Genomic DNA, 19,747 nt, shown 5'->3' with positions numbered 1-19,747 from the left:
CCGCCCCGCGCGTTGCGAGAGCATGCGCGGCTTGAGCCCAGACGTGACGTCACGGAGCCGTTGGGACGGTAGAAAATAAGTGGAATTTGTCCGGATAATACTGGTGCTTGGTCTCACGTTTCGTCTTCAGAAATCATTCACTTCCGTATACGCATTCGTTTCATTACGGGTTAAAGAGGTTCCGCGTGCCTATTGCCAGGGCTAGGCTAGAAACGGGAGACGCAAGGATACTGCACTGTAGGAGGCGGAGGCGAGCGGATTGCCTGGGTCCAGGGCTTCGAGACCAGCCTGGGCAACTTGGCGGGACCTCGTCTCTCCAGTAAATCAAAACATCAGCCGGGTGTGGGGGCGCATGCCTGTGGTTCCAGCTACTTGGAAGGCTGAGGCCGAAGGATCGCCTGAGCGCAGCACGTCGAGGCTGCGGTGGCGGAGAGGGTGCCACTGCACTCCAGCCTGGACAACAATCAGACTCTGACACCAAGAGAAAAAAAAAAAAAGGCTGGGCTCCGTGGCTTTGGGAGGCCGAGGCGAGTGGATTACTTGGGCCCGCGGGTTCGAGGCCCGCCCGGGCAACTTGGCGAGACCTTGTCTCAACTGTAAATCAAAAACTAGCCGGGTGTGGTAGCGCGCGCCTGTCGTTCTGGCTACTTGGCAGGCTGAGAGGCAAGGATCGCTGGAGCCCAGCAGGTCGAGGCTGCGGTGGCTGGGAACGTGCCAGTGCGTTCCAGCCTGGGCGACGGAGTGAGATTCCGACTCATAAAAAATAAAAAAAATAAAAGGAGATAATGGATAAAACAGAATCCACGGTACTCCCATCATGGGAAAAAACACCTAAAATAAGCTGGAATATAATGTAATATAATTGAGACGTACCAATACACAAAATGCCACAGTACAAAGAAGAGCATGATTAATTTGACCTTAGATTGTCTTCAGACTGGTTTTACATTCAGCTGAGCCTTGAAGAATGAGCATCTGACTACCAGAAACACACTATTGTTTACCACCATTTCAGAACAACTTTTTTGATTTGGCATGTTATTTAATAGAAGAGGAACAAATTCATAGCCTAAAATATGAACACCTGGACAATTCCTAATACTATCAACTTTTGGAAGTATCCAGAAGGAGAAAATGATACTACTTCTTTAAGAATAACTTTATGGCTGGGCACAGTGGCTCATGTCTATGATCCCAGCAATTTGGGAGGCCAAGGTGAGAGGATTGCCTGAGTCCACGGGTCCGAGACCAGCCTGGGCAACTCGGTGAGACCTCATCTCTACAATAAATCAAAAAATTAGCAGAGCATGGTGATGCATGCCTGTAGTTCCAGCTATTTGGAAGGCTGAGGTAGAAGGATCACCTGAGCCCAGCAGGTTGAGGCTGCAGTGGCCGTGAACAGCATGCCACTGCACTCCAGTCTGGGTGACAGGTGAGACTCCGACTCCAAAAAAAAAAAAAGAACTTTATTAGGACAGGCGTGATGGCCAGGCTCAGTGGTTTATGCCTATAATTCCAGTACTTTGCAGGGCCGAGATGAGAGGATTGCCTGAGCCCACGGTTCAAGACTAGCCTGGGCAATTTGGCAAGACCTCATCTCTACAATAAATCAAAAAATTAGCTGGGTGTGGTGGTGCATGCCTGTAGTTCCAGCTACTTGGAAGGCTGAGGCAGAAGGGTCACCGAGCCCCGCTGGTTGAGGCTGTGGTGGCTGTGAGCATGCCACTGCACTCCAGCCTGGATGACAGTGAGACTTCAGCTCAAAAAATAATAAAATAAAATAGTCTAAATTACTAGGACTGGAAAATGCATTTAATCCTAAATAACAATTCCATAGTACAGAATTCTCAGAATATTAACTCATTTTAGCTATTTGGAAACCTTGAGAAGTAGACCAAACAATGTTATTATTTTCATCTACTTACATTATCTGTAGGAAGAAACTAAGCTTTGCAGAGGAGAAATTTCAGGTTCCCTCAAAATATCAAAAATATTATATGGCCGAGCACGATGGCTCACACCTGTAATCCCAGCACTTTGGGAGGCCAAGGCGATAGGATTGCCTGAGCTCAGGGGTTAGAAAACAGCCTGAGCAACATGGCGAGACATCATCTCTACAATAAATCAAAAAATTAATCGAGGGTGGTGGCCCATGACTATGTTCCACTGCACATTCACAGCCTTGACCTGCTGGGCTCAGATGATCCTTCCACCTCAACCTTCTAAATAGCTGGAACCACAGGCGTTCACCACCAAGTCCGGCTAAGTTTTTTCGATTTATTGTTGAGACGAGGTCTCACCAAGTTGCCCAAGCTGTCTTGAACTCCTGGATTCAGGCAATCCTCTGGCTTCAGCCTCCCAAACGCTGGGATTACAGGCGTGAGCCAACGCACCCGGATAGACATTTGTTGAATACAAACTACTTGAATGGGATTTTAGAATGATTCCAAGGCTGTTGTAATAATAATAATAATAATAACCTTTGGTTCCCCATTCATATTATTTGAGAGATTCCATTTAAAGATGGAAGCTAATGAAAAGACTGAAAATGGATATCACTTTTAGAAAGTATGCCCACCAATACTGTATGTAATTTTTGATATTTTTGTTGTTTTTCTCCTCCTGAACGAAAGGAGAAAATATGCAGCTGAAAATGGGCTCAGTCTCTTCTTTTGTGTGTGTGTGTGTGTTGGAGTCTCACTGTGTTGCCCAGACTGGAGTGCAGTGGCCGCTCCTGGCCACCGCAGCCTCCACCTGCTGTGTTCCAGTGATCCTTCCGCCTCAGCCTTCCAAATAGCCGGAATTATAGGCATGCGCTACCACACCCGGCTGATTTTTTGATTTATTGTAGAGGTGAGGTCTCACTACCCAGGTGGGTCTCGAAACCGCGTGCTCAGGCAATCCACTCACCTCAGCCTCCCAAAGGCGCAGGATTACAGGCTGACCACCGAGCCTGGCTCTTCAGTCTCTTCTTTTGCATCCCAATACCTCTCCTCCCCACTAAACTACCATTACAGCCAAAAAATTTTGTTCTATGATTTGTGCAAAGACTTTGAAAAGTTTATCCAGACTATGTGTCGTTCTTGCAATTCTAAAAAAGTAATACTTTTATCTGCCAAATCAACTTAAACAAAAGAAAGCCTTTCAAGAAAAAGTCATTAATTCGTTCAACAAACACTGAATAACTTGGATCTATTTCCCCTTTTGTGGACACAAAATGCCTAATGAAGCAACTCGCAGTGGGGTCTTGGTCCCACATTCTTTTCACGCCTCACTCTTCAAAGACAGTGGAAGGTAAATTTTTTGTGGAGTCGGGGTCTCATTGGCTCCCCGCTTGGTGTGCAGTGGGCACGATCACAACTCCCTGCAGCCTCGAATTTCTGGGCTCAAACGATCATCCTTCCTCAGCCTTCCCAGTAGCTGGGAGTATAGGAGCGCCACTACGCCCGGCTCCTTTTTAAAATTATTATTAAATAGAGAGGCGGTCTCGCTATGTTGCTTAGGCTGGTCTCGAACTCCTGGGCTCAAGCAATCCTCCCTACTCGGCCTTCCAAAGTGCTGGGTTTACAGGCGTGAGCCGGCGCACCCGGCCGTGGGTGAACTTTATTTAGCTGTCTCAGCTTTCCTGGAAAGGTGCCTGCAGATCTAGCCACAGGAAAGGGGGAGGGTGCGAAGGAGGGCGTAGACCGAGAAACACGATCCCAGAACTGAATAATGAGGGTGGCAGGAGCATGGACTTTCTGTGAGTGTGCTCAGTACAGAGGCAAGCCAAGCAACCCCAGGGGGCGGGGAAAGGACCCCCACCCCCAGGGTGGGGGTGGGAGGCGTGGTTTGTTTTCAGTAAACATTGAACGTTACCGGGAAAAGAGGAAATGAGGCTAGCTGATGGCACGAACCTCGAGATGCTTTTCAGCTTGCACCGCAACCTCTGACAAAGGGACAGATGCTGCTTCATTAAGAGCACGATCTTGTTAGCCCAGAAGCCGCCCTCCTACGTTTCAACCTTTCCTCTGCAGTCTCCCACCTCCAGGCGCAGCCCCAAACGACAGGCAAGGACAACCTCTAAAGCCACCGAAATCTTAACACGCAGCGCGAAAAACTACAAGTCCCAGGATGCAGGGTCGCCTCGAGCCCACCACCGACCGCATCCATCCGAGAAACTCCGAATCCCAGAATGCAGTGCGGTGTCGGGCCCGAGTGCACCCCTAAGGATGCTGTCCCTGCAGAAATTAGAACAGGGTTGCCGCTGCATGCTGGGAATCCAGAAGACCCAGACTCGGATTGGGTGAAATTTTCCGGGGACTACGTTTCGGCAAGCCTGTGTTACTGTGGGGGAAGGGAAGGGGTGCTACGCACTTCCTCCAGACGGAAGTGAGTGACGGACTCTGTGTCTCCGCCTCACCAGGTACTAATCTCCCGCGCGTCGCAGAAAGCGGCTGTGACCCAGCGGAAGTAATTCCTCCGAATGCCCCGGAACCCACGGGGGCAGGCAGCTGGGGGTGGGGGGGTCGGCCCTGGAGTAGGGGCTGTGGCGGTACTCGGGGACCTGGCTGCGGTGACTGCGGGCCTGACGAGTGAGTCTCGGGCCGGGGCGGGAACGGAGCTCCGGGAACGCGTGGAGGACGAAGGAGGCTGGGACTGGGCGCGCTCGCAGTCCCACTTCCCACCCCTTCCCATCTGGGCGGGGAAGGAGCGGAAGCTCTTAACCTCCCTGGGCCTCGCTAGCTCCTGGTTTGGGGGAGGGGAGGAGAGGGCGGCGGGACCTTTCCAGGCGCCGCTCGGTGGGCTCGGAAAGAGGTGGAAGGAGGGGCGGCAGGCGGCGAGACTGCGCCTTCTTCGGGCTGAGCGCGGGGAGGGTGGAGTTAGGCGCATGGCAGCCCTGTCGCTTTTCCTTTTTGCTTTCCTCGTGTGCTCTCAGATTCTTCTTTCCTTGAAGTCAGCCCCCATGCCCTGGAGAGATCCCTCGCTCCTTCCAGCTGCGGGACCCCGAGTTTACCTTTTGGGCAACTTTTTTTGCGCGATCTGTGCCCGACTTGGTGGGTTGGCGCTTTCGTGCATTTCTCTCCCAGTCTTGTCTGAAAGGCGGTATCCAGTGTCAATTACAGCGCCCATTGAGTTTCTCTTGAGGAACTGAAATCTCTTTAGTAACCTATTCACTGTGGAGTTTGTCATTTAGCGCGAGCATTTCTACTCTGCATCGCTTTTAGTGTCGAAAACCGAAATTCTTTAGAATCTTAAAGCCTCACTTTTAACTGCCCTATTTGCTTTTGATCACCAAATAGTTGTTTCCTTTTCTGTCAAGTGACCTAAGACGATCAATCTCTGATCTTGTTTATGATATAATTTCTGTTGTTGAAACATCACAGTTCACACGTGGATTTATTCATTCTGGAGATACAATGGCAAGAAGATAACTGTGATCCCGACCGTCAGGGATATTTGTTGTTTATTGCCAGTGATGAACTGGGGTTCCTAGTTTAAATGACTGTACCCCATTTTCTCAAATGTAAGATTTATCTAATACCTGCAATTCAAAAAATATGCGCGCGCGCGCTCACACACTTATTTCAAGTGGAAGGAACCATTTTCACTACTAGATGGTAATTCTGTGATATAATTAGGCAGCATTTTACAGCCAAAAGTTATAGTCGGCCGGGCGTGGTGGCTCATGCCTATAATCTCAGCACTTTGGGAGACCGAGGTGAGAGGATTGCCTGAGCCCACAGATTCGAGACCCACCTGGGCAACTTGGCGAGATCTCATCTCTACAATAAATCAAAAAATTAGCGGAGCATGGTGGCACGTGCCTGTAGTTCCAGCTACTTGGAAGGCTGTGGTGACTGGGAGCGCGCCACTGCCCTGCAGCCTGGGTGACAGACTGAGACTCCAACTCAAAAAAAAAAAAAGTAGTTATAGTCAACCCTATATATCAGGCTCTCTCTCCATGTCTGTCTGTCCGTCGTCTGTGTCTCTCTCTCTCTTTCTCTCGCTCTCTCTCTCTCTCTCTCTCTGTCTTTGAGTTGGGGTCTCACTCTGTCGCTCAGGCTAGAGTACAGCTTAGGCCATCCTCCTTCCTCAGTCTGCTAAGTAGTGTGGGACTGTAGATGGGTACTACCCTGCCCCACTAATTTTTTTATTTTTTATGGCAACTAGGTCTTGCTATGTTGCCCAGGCTGGTCTCGAACTCCTGTGCTCTAGCAGTTCTCTCACCCCAGCCTCCCAAGGTGCTGGGATTACAGGCATGAGCCACCATGCCAAGCCTATATGACGATCTGAAGTGATATTTAATTGTTTGAGTCTTCTAAAATACTTAATCTTGGCCACAGGAGTGAGCCCAGGAGTTCAAGACCATCCTAGGCAACACAGTAAAATCTCATCTCTACAAAAAAATAAAAAATTATTCAGGTGTGCATTAGCCTCCCCAGTTACTCAGGAGGCTGAGGTGGAAGGATCACCCGAGCCAAGGAGATTGAAGCTGCAGTGAACTGTGATCACACCACTGCACTCCAACCTGAGTGACAAAGTAAGATCTCCGATTCAAAAAATAAAATACTTTTTTTTGGGTAGATTTTTCAAGTACTGGAAAACAATGGGAAAAATCTTTGCTGTTATGCTCATATCTGTGTGTTAACGCTCCATTATTAACTCGTATCAGAAAAAGCCCATCCAGTGATTCCTGAAATTTCAAGCCTTGGTGATTAAGAAAATGATAGTACATTCACTTAAGAAATTTTGTTTTTTTTTTTTGAGTTGGAGTCTCACTCGGTCACCCAGACTGGAGTGCAGTGGCCGCTCCTGGCCACCGCAGCCTCACTGCTGGGCTCCAGTGATCCTTCCGCCTCAGCCTTCCAAGTAGCCAGAATTACAGGCATGCGCTACCACGCCCAGCTGATTTTTTGATTTATTGTAGAGATGAGGTCTCGCTGCCCGGGCGGGTCTCTAACCCGCGGGCTCAGGCAATCCACTCACCTCAGCCTCCCAAAGGCACGGGATTACAGGCTGAGCCAGCGAACTCGGCTTTTAAGAAATATTTATTGAGCATCTGCAGTGTGTCAGGGGTACTATTATAGGCCTGCTCTCATGGAACTTGAGGAAAGAGAGGCTATATCTATAAGCAAGCAAATATAGTCTCAGGTAATGATAAATGTGAAAAAAATATAGCAAGGTTAATGGTTAAAGTGACTGGGATGGGGGTATAATTTTGATAGGGTCATCAGGGAAGACCGCTTTGATGTTTACCTAGAAACCTAAGTGATAGAAGGAGGTTTTGTTTGTTTGAGTTGGAGTCTCACTCTGTTGTCCTGGCTGAAGTGCAGTGGCACGCTGATGGCCACCACAGCCTTGACCTGCTGGGCTCAGGTGATCCTTCTACCTCAGCCTTCCAAGTAGCTTGGACAACAGACATGCGCCAACATGCCCAGCTAATTTTTTTATTTACTGTAGGGATGAGGTCTCAGCAAGGTGCCCAGGCTGGTCTTGAACCCATGGGCTCAGACAATCCTGTCACGTCAGCTTCCCAAAGTGCTGATTTAAAAAAAAAAAATTTTGTGTGTGTCGGGATCTCACTCTGTCACCCAGTCTGGAGTGCAGCAGCATGATCACGGCTCACCATAGCCTCAAACCCCTGGGCTCAAGCAGTCCTCCTGCCTCAGCCTCCCAAAGTGCTCACATTATAGGCGAGAGCCACTGTGTCTGGCCAATGAAGAAGATTTAAAGAATTTAGCCAGGTATGGTGCCTTGTGGCTGTAGTCCCAGCTACTCAGAAAGCTGAGGCAGGAGGGTTGCCAGAGCCTAGGAGTTCACTGCACTCCAGCCTACGTAACAGAGCAAGACTCTGCTTTTAATAAACAAATACAGGAAGAACTTTTCAGATAGCAGCAAATGCAAAGACCTTGAGGTGGCAGTGAACCTGACCTATTCAGGGAATACTTAGAAGGCCAGTGCAGCTGGAGCATAGTGAAATGGAGGAAGAGTGGTGAGAAATGAGATCCAAGTATTGAGCAAGGGATTAGAGAAAATGGAGCCCCATAATCCTTTTTTTTTTTTTTTGTCTAGTGAGAAGCCTAATTAGAGGATTTTGTGCAGGGAAATGACATCTGATTTATACTTTGATTGCTGGGTGGAGAACAGACTATCTAAGAAAAAAAGCAGTGAAACCAACTTATGGAGGCTTTTGTAGTAGTCCGGTTGAGATATGGTGTCTTGAACTAGAGGTTTAGAGTTGAAAGTTGGTAAGAAGTGGTCTGATTTGAGGCCGGATGTGGTGGCTTGCCTATAATTCCAGCACTTTGGGAGGCCTAGGTGAGAGGATTGCCTGAGCCCATGGGTTCAAGACCAGCCTGGGCAACTTGGCGAGCTCTCTTCTCTACAGTAAATTAAAAAATTAGCCAGGCATGGTGGCGTGTGCCTGTAGTTCCAGCTACTTGAAAGGCTGAGGCGGAAGGATCACCTGAGCCCAATACGTCGAGGCTGCGGTGGCTGTGAGCGTGCCAGTGCACTCCAGCCTGGGCGACAGAGTGAGACTCCAACTCAAAAAAAATAAATAAATAAAATTAAAAATAAAAAAGAGGTCTGATTTGGAATATAATTTAAAGCTATAGTCAAATGGATCTTGCTTTCACTCATGGACCAAAAAAATTGTTATTCAGAACAGTTGAATAATCAGCTGTTTTGCCCAAGGATCTGGGTGAACAGTAGTGCCATGTACTGAAATAGGGAAGACCAGGAACGGAGCATCAGTTTCTGAAAGATAAATCATGAGTTCTGTTTGGGACTTGCTGAGTTTGATGACTGTTAGACATCTGAGAATATGTTCTGTGGACAAATCAGATATCCATGATTGGTACTTGGGAGAAGTTATGCTAGGGAAATAATCTGGGAGTTATGCTTTATAGATGATATTTAAACCTATAATCTGGAGGACATCATTTAGAGATTGTAAATGGAATAGAAGGCAGATGACTGGGAGCACTCCAACCAAAAGAAGAGCAAACAGTGATGGAAGCAGAAAAGGAGAGTATGACATCTGCAGTACTACAGAAGATGTTTCAAGATGGAGGGAGTAGTCAGCTGTGTAAAACACTGCTAAGAATTAGATGAGGATTAAAAATTGACCAAGTGAAGTTGAAATTTGATAAGAGCCTCTCGAACTGACTGCTGGGCTATAAGACTGATCAGCATAGGTTAAGAAGTTGATGGTCAATCCCACGCCTTGGGAGGCTGAAGTGAGTGAATTGCCTGAGCCTGCGGGTTCGAGACCTGCCTGGGCAACTTGGTGAGACCTCATCTCTACAACAAATCAAAAAATTAGCCGGGTACGGTAGTGCACACCTGTAGTTCCAGCTACTTGGAATGCTGATGTGGAAGGATCACCAGAGCCCAGCATGCCGAGGCTGCGGTGGCTGGTAGCGGCCACTGCTCTCTAGTCTGGGCGACAGAGTGAGACTCCAACTCAAAAAAAAATAAAAAGTTGATGGTCAACCGGGCACAGTGGCTCATGCCTGTAATCCCAGCACTTTTGGGAGGTGGAGGTAAGATAATTGCCTGAGCTCAGAGGTTCAAGACCCGCCTGGGCAACATAGCAAGACCTCATCTTTAAAAAACTAGCTGGTCATGATGGCTTACGCCTGTGGTTCCAGCTACTTGGAAGGCTTAGGTAGGAGGATCACCTGAGCCCAGCAGGACGAGGCTGAGGTGGCCACGAGCATGCCACTGTACTCTAGGCTGGGTGACAGAGTAAGACTCCTACTCAAAAAAAAAAAAGAAGTTGATGGTCATTGGAGGGGATGGAGATCATACAGCATTTTGCTGTGTGGGTGGAAGTAATGGCCAGAGCAAAGTCCTGAGTTAGATGAGAAGGGATAGGACTCAGTATTTAAGAGTTAGCCTGGGATAGGAAGGATAGTTATAATCCAACTTTTGAAACAGGTAGGTTGACAGAGTGTATGTTACATAGATACAGGAAGACTGAAGGTGGAAAGTTTAGGCAACTGAAGTGATTTGTTTATTTTTAACCCATTTTTCTAAAAGTTCTTTTTAATTTCATAATGTATAGAATCTGATCACATATAGATTGTATATTGGAACTATCTGCTCACACTTTTTAAACTGAATCAGGCCGGGCTCGGTGGCTCAGCCTGTAATCCCGTGCCTTTGGGAGGCTGAGGTGAGTGGATTGCCTGAGCCCGCGGGTTCGAGACCCGCCTGAGCAACTTAGCGAGACCTCATCTCCACAATAAATCAAAAAAATAAGCCAGGCGTGGTAGTGCACGCCTGTAGTTCCAGCTACTTGGAAGGCTGAGGCGGAAGGATCGCCAGAGCCCATCAGGTCGAGGCTGCGGTGGCCGGGAGCAGCTACTGCACTCCAGTCTGGGCAACAGAGTGAGACTCCAACTCAAAAATAAAATAAAATAAAAAATAAACTGAATCAAAGGGGTTTGGAGATATTGTCTAAGTGGGAGATGAGGTAGTTTTTCTGAAGTAGACAAACTCAGAGGAACACGCAGTACTCTGGAGCCCTTAATTTCTGTGTTGTGGGGAGTGACTGTTTAATAAAGATGGGAAGTTGAGTTATAGGCACTTTTTGTAGAGGAAGGATGAATTTCAGGTGGATTTAATCATAATATGGTAAAGTTAAAAGAGACTTTTAGACACAATTTAGTTCAGTTCTCTCTTTTGGGGGATGAAGAAACAGAAGTCCTGTTCTTTTTGGGGATGGGGTTTTGCTTAGTGGCACAATCATGGCTCACTGCAACCTTGAGCTCCTGGGCTCATGATCCTCCCACCTCAGCGTCTCAAATAACTGAGACTACAGGTTCATGCCACTATGCCCAGCTAATTTCTTAATTTTTTGTAGAGACAGGGTCTTGTGTTGCCCAGACCGGTCTCAAACTCTTAGCCTCAAGCAATCTCCCTGCTTCAGCCTCTCAAAGCACTGGAATTACAGGCATGAGCCACAGTACCTGACTTGTGTTTTAATTTTCTAATAGTTGAGCAAAAATTCAAAGGAAATATATATATTTTGAAACATGACAGTTATATGAAGTTCACAGTCTTGTGCCTATAAATAAAGTTTTGTTGGGTCATAGCCACACTCGTTGTTTTACTATCTTGTCTATGACTGCTTCTGCACTCTAGTCACAGAGTTGGAGTATTTGTGACAGAGACCTCATGACCTTCCGAGCATAAAATATTTACTGTTTGGTCCTTTACAGAAAGTTTGCCAACTGTTGCACTAAAATGTAAGTTCCAGGATGGGAAGTGACGAGGGGAGGTGGGGAGTGTTGGGTTTTTTATTTTGTCCACCAATTTATCCCTAGTAGATAGAGCAGTGCCTGGCACATGGGAGGTCCTCTGTGCACAGAGAAATGGGCCTCCTCTCGTTCAGAAATAGAATAATAGCTAGTGTTTTTAAGCATTTGTTATGTGCTTGGCACTGTTCTAAGTGCTTTATATGTGAACTCATTTATTCTTAAGAACAGCCCTGTTAAGTAGATGCTACATCATCCCCATTTTACAGTTGAAGGAAATAGGCACAGAAAGGTTAGGTAACTTCTCCCAAGGTGACATAGCTGGGAATTGGCCAAGCAGGGGTTCTAAACTAGACTGCTTTTAAGCACTACAATTTATATGGAGGACTGAAATCAAGTCTTCAGGAATGATAGAAAACAGCAAAAGAATGGGTAGGAGACATGAAACAGGATTATTAGCAAAGAAGGACTGTGCGTTATTTACTGTTGTATGAAGCATTCGAGACCCATGTTTTGAACCATGTCTCAACCTGTGTTTCTTATTCATCATTGTTCTCCTGTTTGATAAAGCCCAACTTCTCTCAGTCTCACCTCTTTTCTACACTCTCTCCTTGACTCACTCCTCTGGCCAAACTGGTCTCTTTGCTACTCTCCCTCCTTAACAGGCTCTTTCTCCACATATCCATGACTTATTTGCTTGCTTTCTTCAGGTCGCTATCAAATGTCAGTGAGGCCTTTCTTCACTGTCCTGTTATAAAGTGGCAGCCCTATCTTGATTGCTCCCCTCCCTCCATTCCCTGTCTGCCTTACCCTATTAAGTTTTCCTCGTAGCACTTCTTCTATTTCATATATTGTTTTGTTTTGGTTTTCTGTCCTCACCATTCTTCCCATGAGATAAGAATCTTTATTATGTTGTCTCTGCACCCCAAATACCCAGGAAAGCACCTAACATACTAGCTCTCAGCAAATATTTGTTGAGTGAATGACTTTGTAAACTGGTTTACAACAACATTGAGTTACTTTGTGTACTCCAAGCTATCTTGCTTTTTCTGGATCTCCTTCTCCTAAAAATCTGGCCCAGCAAAGATGCCTCCATCCCTTGAGACCCAGATCAAAAGCTACTTTCCTTTTATGGCTGTTCACTTAACAGATTTTGTGTTGCAGATTTGTAGTCTCTAAATGTATTTACTTCTTTCTTTGGGACAACCAACCCTGCTAGTATCTGCATATCCAGAGAATTTGCATTAATTTTATTATTATCATTATATGTTTTGTTTTTGTTTTTTTGTTTTGTTTTGTTTTGTTTGAGTTGGAGTCTCACTCTGTCACCCAGACTGGAGTACAGTGGCCGCTCCCGGCCACTGCAGCCTCGACCTGCTGGTCTCCGGCGATCCTTCCGCCTCAGCTTTCCAAGTAGCTGGAACTACAGGTGTACGCTACCACGCCCGGCTCATTTTGATTTATTGTAGAGATGAGGTCTCGCCAAGTTGCCCAGGCGGGTCTCGAACCCGCAGGCTCAGGCAATCTATTCACCTCAGCCTCCCAAAGCGTGGAATTACAGGCTGAGCCACCGAGCCCAGCCAATTTTATTATTAAGTATAACTTTTGAAAGGTTAATTGGGCAGAAACCATCCTGGATTGATGATCTCCTTGTAGTGAAGATAGCTAAGCTTCAGAAATGCCATCATCAGTTTTTTAAAAAAATCTCACTTTAGGCTGGCCATGCTGGTTCATGCCTATAATCCTAACACTTTGGGAGATTGAAGTGGGAGGATTGCTTGAGCCCAGGAGTTTGAGACCAGCCTGGGCAGCAAAGTGTAGAGACACTTTGTGTAGAGTCTACAAAGTGTCTCTGATTTTCTTGTCTCTACAGAAAATCAAAAAATTAGCCAGGTGTGGTGGTGTGAACCTGTAATCCTGGCTGCTCAGGAGACTGAGGCAGAAGCATCATCTAGGCCCAGCAGGTCTGGGCTGCAGAGAGCCATGATTGTGCCACTGGGCATCAGAGTGAGACCCTGACTCAAAAATAAATAAATATATTTTCACTTTAGCCATATTTCCAAAAATCAATTGATTTGTGATATATATATATATATATATATATATGTATATATATATATACAGTGAAATGCTCACTGTACCATTTAATTTTGACACATGTTTAGCAAGACTCTGAACTTTGTATTACTCCAGAAAGTTGCCTCATGTTCCTTCCTAATCACCCCTTCACTAGAAGTAACCACTGAGCTATCACTGTTGACTGGGTTTGCCTGTTTTATAATTTCATATAAATGGAATAATAGAGTGTATATCTTTTTGCTTTTCCACTTAGATAGATATGTTTGGTTTTTCCATTTAATGAGATATGGATATAGATATATTTTGTTCAGGGACAGAGTCTTGCTCTATCACCCAGGCTGGATGGAGTAGTGACATGGTCATAGCTCACCATAGCCTCAAACTCCTGGGCTCAAGTGATCCTTCTGCTTCTGCCTCTCAAGTAGCTAGGACTACAAGCACGTGTTGCCATGCCTAGCTAATTTTTTATTTTTGTAGCAACTCGGTCTCACTGTGTTACCCAGGCTGGTCTCGAACTCCTGGCCTCAAGCAGTTCTCCTACCTTGGCCTCCCAGAGTGCTGGGATTACAGACATGAACCACTGCTCCCAGCTAGTGTTACATTTTTTATATTTATTCATGTTGTATCAATAGATCATCTCTTTTTTGTGAATCACTGTGAATAGTATTGCTGTGTATGAATATACCACAGCTTATTTATCTATTCTCTTATTGTGATGGACTTTCCAACAGTAGTGTATGAGAGTTCATTTGTTCTGCATCCTCTCCAACATTTCGTGTTGACAGTCTTTTTAGTTTTAGCCATACTGGTAAGTATGATAGTGAGCACTTTTAATGTAAATGTCTGTTCAGTTCTTTTGTGGTTTTAATTGAGTTTATTGTTCATTCATTTGTTTGAGTCAGGGTCTCACTCGCCCAGACAGGAATGCAGTGGTATGATAACAACTAGCTGCAGCCTCAACCTTCTGGGCTCAAGCCACCTTTCCACCTCAGCCTCCTAAGTAGCCACCATGCCTGGCTAATTTTTTTTATTTTCTGTAGAGACAAAAATCTCACTATGTTGCCCAAGATGGTCTCAAACTCCTAGCCTCAAGTGATCCTCCTGCTTCAGCCTCCCAAGGTGCTGGGATTACAGGTGTGATTCAGCCACCATGTCTGGCCTAATTGCATTTTTGGGTTTTTTTGCGGGGGGGTTGAGTTAGAGTCTCACTCTGTCATGCAGGTTGGAGTACAGTGGCACACTCATGGCCACTGCAGCCTCGCCTGGCGGGCTCAGGTGATCCTTTCACCTCAGTCTTACAAGTAGATGGAACTACAGGCATGTACCACCATGCCCAGCTAATTTTTTGATTTATTGTATAGACAAGGTCTTGCCAAGTTGCCCAGGCTGATCTTGAACCTGTGGACTCAGGCAATTTGCTCACCTCGGCCTCCCAAAGTGCTGGGATTATAGGCATGAGCCACCATGCTTGGCTGCATTTTTTATTACTGACACACAAGAGTTTTTTATTTACTATGGATACAAATTCTTTATCAGATATGCAGTGAATATTTTCTCCCAGTTTGTGACTTGACTTTTCATTTTTTTCATTTTTTTTTTTTAAAGGCAGGATCTTGCTGTGCTGCCCAAGCTGGAATATAGTAACTATTCACAGGTATGATCATAGAATATGACAGCCTTGAACTGCTGGGCTTGAGTGATCCTCCTTCCTCATTCTCCTGAGTAGTTGGCACTATAGGCATGTACCACCATACCCAGCTTCACTATTTTCATGGTGTTTTTGATGAGCAGGAGTTATTTTTTTGTTTTGATGGAATCTAGTTTATCAATTGTTTTCTTTTACAGTTTGTGCTTTTTTTCTTTTCTGAAAAATCTTTGCCTGTACTGATGTCATGAAAATATTCTGTTTTCTTCTAGTAGCTTGATTATTTTGCCTTTAAAGTTTAATTCTTTGAACTTCCTCAAATTGATTTTTGTATATGGTGTGAGGGTCTTGTTTTTTATATCGCTATCCAGTTGTTCTAGCTTCATTTGTTGAAGAGATTGTCCTTTCTAGTCCTTTGTATTTGGATTTCCCTTCTAAAGAGATGACTGGTGATTTTATGTATATATATGACAGGCTTATGCCCGCACAAATTTTTCAAAAATGTATGTTTCCTTGAAGTATTCCATTCAAGTTACATGAAAAAACAAAGAGATGGGATATATAAAGAGATATATGTTAAAAAAAAAATCAGTTGGCATTACCTAGAATGTGTGAAGTGCTTTCATAGCGGTGCACAGACTGGACAATAAATTACATATTATTAATGTGGGAGGAAGAAACTGAGACTGTATTGTCTGCTCGAATAGAAAGGCACCACGTGGAAGATATCAAGCAAATTACTGTTGCATAACATGTATCAGTGAACCTACAATACATGTCAGTGACTGTTTCACACATTACCACACGCTAGAAAAATTTTAGATACAGAATTTTGATTTTTTTTTTTTTTTTTTTTTTTTTTTTTTTTTGTTGGAGTCTCACTCTGTCGCCCAGACTGGAGTGCAGTGGCCGTTCCCGGCCACCGCAGCCTCGACCTGCTGGGCTGCGGCGATCCTTCCGCCTCAGCCTTCCAAGTAGCCGGAATTACAGGCATGCACTACCACGCCCGGCTGATTTTTTGATTCATTGTAGAAATGAGGTCTCGCTGCCCAGGCGGGTCTCGAACCCACGGGCTCAGGCAATCCACTCACCTCAGCCTCCCAAAGGCGCGGGATTACAGGTTGAGCCACCGAGCCCGGCTGATATTTTTGTCATAAATAAGTTCCTCAGTGTCCAAAATTCCATTATAAGCCATATATCATTATAATAAATGATTCCAACACTATAATATTTAATATGAAGTGGTTCATCTTTTACTATTTCATAAAAACGTGCAATCAAGTTGCTAGTAGATGATCTACGAGATTCTCTGAGTGCAAGGGGTTAACTGTATGCTTTTGACTCACTTTTCTAGTATGAGGACTTGGGAAATTCATGCTTGTCATTTTTGCCACTTACAATGTTGTTGTTGTTTGTTGGGGGTTTTTTTGAGTTGTAGTCTCACTCTGTCACCCAGGCTGGATGGCAGTGGCATGCTCACGTCCACCACAGCCTCAACCTGTTGGGCTCAGGCGATCCTTCCGCCTCAGCCTGCCAAGTAGCTGAAACTACAGGTAAGCACCACCATGCCTGGCTAATTTTTCCTGATTTATTGTAGAGATGAGGTCTCACCACGTTGCCCAGACTGGTCTCAAACCCGTGAGCTTAGGCAATCCTCTCACCTTGGCCTCCCAAAGTGCTGGGATTATAGGTGTGAACCACCGCGCCCAGCATCACCACTTATAATTTGATAGGAAACAGTTGTAGCCCACCAAAACATAAATAGCCAACAACCATCATTCACTATTTATCTGAGGACCATTTAACATTACTGTGATTGTCTATTGTGGTCCACACCACCGTATGTAATATTTCTGATTGATCATTTGTGGGCAGCCTAAAATAGAGTTCTTAAACATCAGAGATTTCTTCTAATCAGAATTCCTTAAGCCCAACAATTCATAACAAGCAGATCATAGGACTGACATATGTGCGGGTGTGTTACTAGAAACCAAGGCCCTGCTGATGAAATATTATAATAAAGTTGATTACTGGGTGTTTGTAGGTGAATCATTATTTTAGTATTATAGTAAAAGCTTGACCATTTGGTACAACAATTAGGCTGTTACTAAGAGTTGGCCATGAGAAGCAGATTGGAAATTGAGGTCAGTGCTTTTACTTTAAATGACCTAATAGAATCTTCTTAGCAAAGAACGTCCCTTTTTGACCCACAACCACTGAGGACAAAACTGAAACAATTTTAGAACAGAAATTCGGGGAGATTTGACAGCAAGTTTTAATCCTAGAAGATTTGAGGACTTCTCAAATATTTAACATTTTCAGATAATTGTGTTAGTTCTAGGAAACATGAAACTCCAGAAACCTTGTATAGGAATACATGTCTCATACATTTGCATGTATTTTGCAATTTATGGTAGTGGGTACAGAATTGTAAGTCTAGTATTTCAGCCCTCCTAATTTCATAAAACATAACTATGTCCTGGAAGTCTTTTAAAATAAAAATTGCAGCAGGGTGTGGTGGCCACTCCTGTAATCCTAGCACTTTGGGAGACTGAGGTGAGAGGATCACTTGAGCCCAGGAGTTTGACACCAACCTGGGCAACAGAGCAAGAACCCTCCCATATAAAAAATAAAAATAAAAAATCTTTCTAAAAATTGTTTTTGCAATTAGAGCTCATACTAACTGAGCTCTATTGTGAAAAATGAAGTACCATCACATTCCCTAGTCATTCCCTCCCTCCAAATGTAATCCAAAATATCTCAATAAGCTTAAAAGATGTTTTCTAGATATAACAGTTTTAATTATGTTTGTCTAAAAATCCTAAGTTTATTAAGTACCCACATCAAGGTAAGATGTGAACCAACCTTTGTCAAAAGCATGTGCCATTGGATAACTTTATCCTATTAAAAAGCTCAGTATTAACCAGGCTCGGTGGCTCAGCCTGTAATCCCGCGCCTTTGGGAGGCTGAGGTGAGTGGATTGCCTGAGCCCGCGGGTTCGAGACCCACCTGGGCAGCGAGACCTCATCTCTACAATAAATCAAAAAATCAGCCGGGCGTGGTAGCGCATGCCTGTAATTCTGGCTACTTGGAAGGCTGAGGAGGAAGGATCGCCGGAGCCCAGCAGGTAGAGGCTGCGGTGGCCGAGAGCAGCCACTTGACTCCAGTCTGGGCGACAGAGTGAGACTCCAACTCAAAAAAAAAAAGCTCAGTATTAAAAAAAAAAAAAGTTCAGGATAATACTATATAAATACATCTATGGCAAATAGGTTATTTTATGGCACTTCACTTTTTTTTTTTTTAAATTGAGTTGGAGTCTCACTCTGTCACCCAGATGGAGTGCAGTGGCCGCTCCCGGCCACCGCAGCCTCGACCTGCTGGGCTCCGGCGATCATTCCGCCTCAGCCTTCCGAGTAGCTGGAACTACAGGCGCATGCTACCACACCTGGCTAATTTTTTGATTTATTGTAGAGATGAAGGCTCACCAAGTTGCCCAGGCGGGTCTTGAACCTGCAGGCTCAGTCAATCCACTCACCTCAGCCTCCCAAGGCATGGGATTACAGGCTGAGCCACCAAGCCAGCTCTCACTTTGTTAACATTAGTATGTAACTACCATTGTGCTTGATGCATGAGCGAGTCATAAAGGAGAGAACTTCCCTGCCTTGTGGAAACTTACAGCTAGTTGGGGGGACAAAATGCATCTAAAAAAAAAAGGACAGCTCTGAAGTATTTGTATCCATAGCAAAGAAAACTATAAATTTCACAGTGAGGGTAAAAAGAAGGAAGGGAGACTATTGGCTAAGGGTATTAAGAGTGCCTGGGCAAGAGTTAAATATCAGAGCATCGTTATAACTTAAATAGGCCAGAATAAGAGTTTTGGCTCTCCCTGAAAGACATAAGTTCAACCATAGTATAAACATATTTGGGAGGCAGGATATTTTGATGTCTTATTACAAAATGGAATTGCATCCTACTTCCATCAGTTTGTATTATGTGGTCTCTCCTCTTGCATCTTTAGATAGGCCTGAATACTGAGTTTTTTTGGGTTAATGTCATTTACTTTGTTTTCCAAATGAACCACATTCTAACATACAGTTAGACTGACTGTTGTTTCAATAATGGCCTTCTTGATTCTACCTATCTATGGGTTTTTTTTAAGTCAGTTTTTTTTATTTTAATTTTTATTTATTTATTGATTCGCATTGGGTTTCACTCTGTTGCCCAGGCTGAAGTGCAGTGGTGTGATCACAGGTCACCACAGCTTCCGCTCCCTGGGCTCAGGCAGTCCTTCCGCCTCAGCCTCCCAGATAGTTGGGACTACAGATGTGCACCTGTACCTAATTTTTAAGGGTTTTTTTTGGTAGAGATAGGGTCTCCCTATGTTGTCTAGTCTGGTCTCAAACTCCTGGGCTGAAGTAGTCTACCCACCTTGACCTCCAAAGTACTGAGATTACAGGCATGAGCCATTACCTCTGGCCCAGTTTTAATCCTTTGCACTCGGAAACATATCACAGATCACCTAACAGCAACTCAATCACACTTTTTTACAAAATAGTGAAAAAAAAATCACTTTATATTAAATCACATAGTGTTGGGACCAATTATTGTAATGTAATAATATTTGGCTTATAATGACTTATCTGTCTTTTCCAAGTTATGCCATATGATACAAAGGGAGTACCCAGACTTGCCTTTCTTTTTTTCTTTTTTTTTTTTTGGAGTTGGAGTCTCACTCTCACTCTGTTGCCCAGACTGGAGTGCAGTGGCCACTCCC

General features: G+C 44.8%; 1 protein-coding gene across 4 annotated transcripts in view; it reads left to right on the top strand.

Annotated features, from left to right (window-relative positions):
• Nucleotides 1-4,369: 4,369 nt before the first annotated feature.
• ELOC (elongin C) overlaps nt 4,370-19,747 on the top strand; it is a 35,486-nt gene continuing 20,108 nt past the window's right edge. The window contains exon 1 of one of the 4 annotated variants that reach the window (XM_021718914.1): nt 4,370-4,405. Coding sequence is in view for 1 of the 4 variants with exons in the window: in XM_021718913.1 (XP_021574588.1) it covers nt 4,466-4,574 (109 nt within the window). In the remaining 3 variants the exon portion in view is untranslated. Of the gene's footprint in view, nt 4,575-14,936; nt 14,983-19,747 lie in introns of those variants that run through there. The other 3 variants (XM_021718913.1, XM_008070761.2, XM_008070762.2) reach the window with 3 other exon arrangements.

Source organism: Carlito syrichta, unplaced genomic scaffold (assembly GCF_000164805.1).
Source record: "Carlito syrichta isolate Samal-C Ts95f unplaced genomic scaffold, Tarsius_syrichta-2.0.1 Scaffold314008, whole genome shotgun sequence".
NCBI lineage: Eukaryota > Metazoa > Chordata > Mammalia > Primates > Tarsiidae > Carlito > Carlito syrichta.
Note: the sequence above shows the minus strand (reverse complement) of the source record. Positions and strands in the feature narration are given on the sequence as shown.